The following is a 7,316-nucleotide window of genomic DNA, read 5'->3' on the forward strand; positions in this document are numbered from 1 at the left end:
CTCCACGTGTCCTGTAACTATCCCCTCCCCCAGTGCCCCAGGTATCCTGTGACTATCCCCTCCCCCAGCGCCCCAGGTGTCCTGTGACTATTCCCAGGTATCCTGTGACTATCCCCTCCCCCAGCGCCCCAGGTATCCTGTGACTATCCCCTCCCCCAGCGCCCCAGGTGTCCTGTGACTATTCCCAGGTATCCTGTGACTATCCCCTCCCCCAGCGCCCCAGGTGTCCTGTGACTATCCCCTCCCCCAGTGCTCCACGTGTCCTGTGACTATCCCCTCCCCCAGTGCTCCACGTGTCCTGTGACTATCCCCTCCCCCAGCGCCCCAGGTGTCCTGTGACTATCCCCTCCCCCAGCGCCCCAGGTGTTATGTGACTATTCCCAGGTATCCTGTGACTATCCCCTCCCCCAGCGCCCCAGGTATCCTGTGACTATCCCCTCCCCCAGCGCCCCAGATGTCCTGTGACTATTCCCAGGTATCCTGTGACTATCCCCTCCCCCAGCGCCCCAGGTATCCTGTGACTATCCCCTCCCCCAGCGCCCCAGGTGTCCTGTGACTATTCCCAGGTATCCTGTGACTATCCCCTCCCCCAGCGCCCCAGGTGTCCTGTGACTATCTCCTCCCCCAGCGCCCCAGGTGTCCTGTGACTATTCCCAGGTATCCTGTGACTATCCCCTCCCCCAGCGCCCCAGGTGTCCTGTGACTATCCCCTCCCCCAGCGCCCCAGGTGTCCTGTGACTATCCCCTCCCCCAGTGCCCCAGGTATCCTGTGACTATCCCCTCCCCCAGCGCCCCAGGTATCCTGTGACTATTCCCAGGTATCCTGTGACTATCCCCTCCCCCAGCGCCCCAGGTATCCTGTGACTATTCCCAGGTATCCTGTGACTATCCCCGCCCCCAGCGCCCCAGGTGTCCTGTGACTATTCCCAGGGATCCTGTGACTATCCCCTCCCCCAGCGCCCCAGGTGTCCTGTGACTATCCCCTCCCCCAGCGCCCCAGGTGTCCTGTGACTATCCCCTCCCCCAGTGCTCCAGGTGTCCTGTGACTATCCCCTCCCCCAGTGCTCCACGTGTCCTGTGACTATCCCCTCCCCCAGCGCCCCAGGTGTCCTGTGACTATTCCCAGGTATCCTGTGACTATCCCCTCCCCCAGCGCCCCAGGTATCCTGTGACTATCCCCTCCCCCAGTGCTCCAGGTGACCTGTGACTATCCACTCCCCCAGCGCCCCAGGTATCCTGTGACTATCCCCTCCCCCAGTGGTCCAGGTGTCCTGTGACTATCCCCAGGTGTCCTGTGACTATCCCCTCCCCCAGTGCTCCATGTATCCTGTGACTATCCCCTCCCCCAGTGCTCCATGTATCCTGTGACTATCCCCTCCCCCAGTGCTCCATGTATCCTGTGACTATCCCCTCCCCCAGTGCTCCAGGTGTCCTGTGACTATCCCCTCCCCCAGTGCTCCAGGTGTCCTGTGACTATCCCCTCCCCCAGTGCTCCAGGTATCCTGTGACTATCCCCAGCGCCCCAGGTGTCCTGTGACTATCCCCTCCCCCAGCGCCCCAGGTGTCCTGTGACTATTCCCAGGTATCCTGTGACTATCCCCTCCCCCAGTGCTCCAGGTGTCCTGTGACTATCCCCAGTGCCCCAGGTGTCCTGTGACTATCCCCTCCCCCAGTGCTCCAGGTGTCCTGTGACTATCCCCAGCGCCCCAGGTGTCCTGTGACTATCCCCTCTCCCAGTGCCCCAGGTATCCTGTGACTATCCCCAGCGCCCCAGGTGTCCTGTGACAGGTTGGGTACGGGATCCCAGCGGTCATAATACCGACGCCGGGATCTAGACCGCCTGAATGCTGGCAGGGGGGCGAGTGCAATGGAGTGCTCGCGACAGGTTCTATTCCCACTCCATGGATCTTGTGGACATCCAGGCATGGGAATAGCTGTGGCGGCGCTGCCAGCATTCTGGTGTCCGGGATACTGACTATATCCCCCTGTGACTGTCCCTTCCCCCAGCACCTCAGGTGTCCTGTGTCCTGTGACCCCCAGTGCTCCAGATGTCAGCTGACTTTCTCCAATGTCCCAACTGAGCTGCGGCTTTATTGCAGGTGCTGCTGGAAGGAACGCCTACCTGGAAGTCATGCTGAAGATGGCTGACCGATACAAGAAAAAGATGTGGGGGTGAGTGTGGCTACCATAAACATTCCCAAATGTACTTGTAAAAAAATACAGGCACTTCTGAAACTTCGTAGTAACCTGGTTTTCCTCTATTCTGTACATTGATAGAAATGTTATTGAAGTAAATAATAAATAGATGAAGATTGAGGACACATACATTGACTAAGATATACAGTTCCCCATTTGTTATGTAGTTTAGCTTTGCACACATCCGTTCCTGTCCTGATGTCGGCATTTCCACACACCTCTGAGCAGTATGTGCCGCCTTCTTGTAGTCGTACAGTTTGTATGTTACTTTCAGTCCTCATTTACGTTACATATAACACTGGTCAGAAAACGCCGGCTGGTCTCTGTTCCATCACTGTATGTTCTGTTCCAGGTGGCTATGGACAGAAGCTGGTGCACAGTTGGACCTGGAGACCTCTCTGGGGATTGGAGGCTTTGGTTACCCAGCTATGGCAGCTGTTAATGCCAGGAAGATGAAGTTTGCACTTCTGAAAGGTTCCTTCAGCGAGCAGGGAATCAATGAGTTCTTACGGTAAGGATTTCTTGTGTACATTTGCTACGTGGGGTATTTCTTCATCTTTTAAAGATCTGTAACTGTATGTTACAACCGTTTGTGGAACTGTAAAGCCAATCTGCCTTCTGCTATTACCAGGAATGCGGTTTGTGACGTAGCCAGGAATGACTTTATAACGAGAGAAAACTCTCAATCTTTCTCCCCAATCAACTGTGTTTTAAGTCAGAGGTTCTCGTACTCTGTCTTCAAGGCACCCCAATGGTCCAGGTTTTAAGTATAACCATGCTTGGCCACAGGTGATTTAATTAGCACCTCCTTCAATTTGATCAATGCTGGGTATACACTGGCGATATATCGGCCGCACTATTGGACGGCCAATATATTGCTCGCTCGTCGGCCAGTGTGTACAAGCGTTATATATCTGTGAATGCCTTCGTTCAGACGTATCATGTCGACCCTGGTGCACAGCTGACTGCCAATATGTCTAACGATATATTGGTGCATCGTGCTATGTGCATGGGCGGTCAGCTGACCCGCCTGTACACTTGTTGCAGACGCCAGCGGTGATTGACGGCATAACTGGATGGGCGCATGTAAATGCCCGCCCAGTTCATGACATCAGTCCGACGGATCGGGCAGAGTGTATGCACAACACACTGCACAGGTCGTCTATAGATATATCTGCAGATCAGTTGATCTGCAGATATATCTATAAGTGTGTACCCAGCATTAGCCATCTGTACTGAGCCATGGATATACCTAAACCCTGGACCATTGGGGTGCCTTGAGGGCCGCGTTTGAGAACCTCTGTTTTAAATAAAGCATTTCTGCAGCAGCATATGGTTATCCCTATGTAGTGCAAGATGAACTGACCACCAGGTGAGATGTACTAGTAATAAGTAGCAGCCTCTCCCGGTGCTCGCAGCCAATGAAGCTCGAGTAAAATGTAGATTTTTTTTTTTTTTTTTAGTTTTAATATTTTTTTTTTTATTTCATTTTTTTTCTTCCCACGTATTGAATAATAATTTCGCCTTAGTACTTCAGTGTCTTTTTGCTGCACTTTCCATTCTGTTCTATGATCAATGTGATGCACAGAACATCTCTGTAGGTGTTGATGTATGGTGACATCTTCTCTACTGCAATTATTGTATATATGTGGGCGTCTATAACTACCTCTTCATGTAACATCTGTAATATCCTGCCAGTATGTTCACAGCCTAAAAGCTTGTTTGTTGAATTTCTGTTTGTTTTTTTTCCTGTAAATGCTGAGTTTGTTTTTTGAGGACACTGTAAGGAAGGCAAAATTTTGATTGAAGAATGTAATGCCACTTTTCAGCAGATCTGTTAGAGTACTTTCTTTAGAAAACAAAGATCCAGTAAAGTGCTTCAAATAACCAAGAAGCTGCATTTTTCTGTTTTTCTGCCACCAGTTACTCATGAATATATGGTAGCATGGTATTTGGTATATATTAGATATATTTATTTAAATTCTTTAACAGTGGTGTTACAGGGGGGTTTAAGCTGTGTATATGAATAGACCTTTATGTTCCAGGTCGCGCTGTCCCACACACAGTCTGCTAATTCTCTACCACTATTGTAAATTTCAGAGAGCTTTCATTTGGCCGCGGCTCCACATCACCGGTTGGCGGTGGCGCAATTCCCAAAATTAACACAGTTGAAGCCTGGGACGGCAAAGATGGAGAGGTAAGATGGTGTCGCTGTTCATGTTGGGCAATTACACTACTCCTAATTACACATCAGTAGTGAAGTGCTGATGATCATGTCCCATACACATATAACACATCTGCATGCCATAATGTGCACCATAAGACGGAGGTTTACAGTCCAGCTATATGTATGGTGTAATGGTTAGCATTACTGCCTCACAGCATTGAGATCATGGGTTTGTTTCCCACCACGACCCTAACTCTGTGGAGTTTGTATAGTCTCCCTGTATTAGCATGGGTTTCCTCCAGATACTCCCGGTTTCCTCCCACACTCCAAAAATGTAGTGGTAGGTTGGTTGGCTCCCAACAAAAATTAGCCCTAGTGAGTGTTTGTGGGTGTACATGGGAAGACTTAATGGGCCAAGTGGTTCTTATCTGCCGTCAAATTTTACGTAACTAAGAAAATAGACTGTCAGACTTGCTATTTCCTTTATGAATCTGCACCGACTCTCTGCTTCTTCTGCAGCTCCCAGCTGAGGACGACATTGACCTCAGTGATGTCGAACTTGATGACTTTGAGAAGGACGAACTGTGAAGAAACATGCAGATATATATACCTCCCTGTTGTATTGTTACATCCCTCTTCTTGGAGGAACTTATGCAGCTGGTGGACTTCTACCCATCTAGAATAATGGGTGGTTCTAGTCACGACTTTATTTTACTCTAAGAAATCAACGTGCACTTGAAGAGAAGGATTTCAATGATACCAATGAACGGTTCCTCTCGGGAGAACACTGAAAAATTCTATGAATTGTTGTAACAGTGAGTTTCATCGTATGCGGTTTAGATTTTGGGGGCGTCTGATGGTTTTGTTTTTTATGGGTTGGGAGGGCTTGCTATGGGACTCATGCATCTTGAAGGAATTGTTGTTAACGCCCTATTGGCTTTATGGCCATTCAAAAACGGTCTCCTAAATGTTTCCTTGGCTGACACTGCAATGTTTATTTTGTTTAATGTATTTTCCTTCGCAAATTGATCGGCTTGACTCAATTTATGAATAAAATATTTTTTGACAATTGGTGTCCCTTTTTTCTGTTTGTTTTTTTTTATTGCACACTTCATGGATGATTCTGGCCACAAGTCCAATTATTCGTTTTTTACAAGGATGAATTTGCATATTTGGTTTAGTGGGTAATTTAAGGTCACCTGTAATCACTGGGGGAAGAGCGAACATTTTGAACAAAGTTCCTAAAACTGCAGGGGTTGATATTTACACCTTCTGAAATGGCAAAGTGCCTTCCAGCATCAAGCCCGGTCCTTTAGTAAGGGTGGCTCAACTACCCTCATGCTAATAAAAAAAATTCCCGTGGACTTTGCAATTCTGTTCCATTCTTCCCAGCAGAAAAGACCACCTAATGCCTGTGCACTGCCCTCTTTAGGTTATTACACATGTGATTGATGGGATTGAGGCCTGGGCTCAGACAGGGCCATTGCAAAAATGTTTTTATTTTTCTGAAGCCATACCTTGGTTGAGTTGGGTGTGTGCTTTGGATCTTTATTATTTTGGAGGATGAAATTCATCTTTTCGCTTTGACAGAGGCCACCAGGTTTCTGCTTATTCATTCTACTCAGACTAGAACCCCTGTGCTGGCTGTAGAGAAGCTACCACCAGCATGCGTCACAGTAGATGTGATGGGTGATGAGCTCTTTTGTATTTGCGCTAAACCGATTTAAAGGTCAAAAAGTTCTGCCTTGGCATAATTAGACTATATACCTTTTCCCACAAGGTTTGGGGTAATTGATTTATGGGAGAAACTATTTTTGTCTTGTCACCCTACTGCACAGTCTAGACATGCAGAATACAGGAGCTTGCTGTCATATGGATGGATTGACTGGTTTGTGCCAGGAAATTCCTTCTATATTGCTGTAGGCCTCTTGGTGGCCTCTCTGACAAGTTTTCTCTGTCCTGTCCTCCACTTTGGAGGGATACCCTGATAGTGGCAATGTCCCTGTTGAACCACTTACTGATGAGGGCTATCACAAGGTTCTGTGATACATGTAGTGCATTTCCAGTTCTGTTATATCCACTCCTTACTGTACCTTTTATCAAGGAGATGACAGAGATATTCCAAAAGCTCTGTGCAGACCATGGCTATTGATACAAACCAGGCAATCCTGCAGGTACAGCGCGTCTATATTAGTGGCTAATCACCATCGTTTTCCTGATGCTCATTGCCCTAACAACATGATATTGAATGTGATAGATTTACTGTGAACATAGCTACAGCCCCATTATGAGAGGGTGTGCGCATGCAACCGGGGTATTGTAGGCTTAGTATTTTAAATTGCATTTTGTTGTGTGCGAGATCACATTAAAAGTGGAAAAAGGTATTTAATAGGATACTGTTTATATTCAGCGGTATCAGTTGGTATGTTTGACTTTTTTTCTTCTTTCTCTTACGTCCTAGAGGATGCTGGGGTCCACATTAGTACCATGGGGTATAGACTGGTCCACCAGGAGCCATTGGCACTTTAAGAGTTTAATAGTGTGGGCTGGCTCCTCCCTCTTTGCCCCTCCTACCAGACTCAGTTTAGAAAATGTGCCCGGAGGAGCCGGTCACAGCTAGGGGAGCTCTACAGAGCTTTTCTAGTAAAGTTTAACTTAGAGTTTTTTTTATTTTACAGGGAGGCTGCTTGCAACAGCCTCCCTGCAGCGAGGGACTAAGGGGGGGAGCAGTGTCCGCCCTGCATGGTCTGAGCCACTGTCTCCGCTGACTGAACACTGAGCTCCAGAGGGGTCTGATCGTTCTCCGCCACAGGGGACTGCTCGCCCCAGCAGCATGCCGCCAACCCCTTACAGAGCTGAAGAAGTGGTGAGTGAGACACCGACGCCCCCCCCTAGCAAGCGGGGGGCCGGTGTGAAGATGGCGGCAGCAGGGAGGGAGCGCAGTATTAACTGC

At 48.7% G+C, this 7,316-nt stretch overlaps 1 protein-coding gene across 1 annotated transcript in view; it reads left to right on the forward strand.

The window, feature by feature from the left end:
* PDIA6 (protein disulfide isomerase family A member 6) overlaps positions 1 to 5,432 on the forward strand; it is a 50,044-nt gene extending 44,612 nt beyond the window's left edge. Inside the window, exons 8-11 of the mRNA XM_063919238.1 lie at positions 2,061 to 2,172; positions 2,549 to 2,707; positions 4,297 to 4,393; positions 4,883 to 5,432. Coding sequence (XP_063775308.1) covers positions 2,061 to 2,172; positions 2,549 to 2,707; positions 4,297 to 4,393; positions 4,883 to 4,951 — 437 coding nt within the window. The 3' untranslated portion in view covers positions 4,952 to 5,432. The remainder of the gene's footprint in view (positions 1 to 2,060; positions 2,173 to 2,548; positions 2,708 to 4,296; positions 4,394 to 4,882) is intronic.
* The last annotated feature ends 1,884 nt before the right edge of the window (positions 5,433 to 7,316 follow it).

Source organism: Pseudophryne corroboree, chromosome 4 (genome assembly GCF_028390025.1).
Source record: "Pseudophryne corroboree isolate aPseCor3 chromosome 4, aPseCor3.hap2, whole genome shotgun sequence".
Classification (NCBI taxonomy): Eukaryota; Metazoa; Chordata; class Amphibia; order Anura; family Myobatrachidae; genus Pseudophryne; species Pseudophryne corroboree.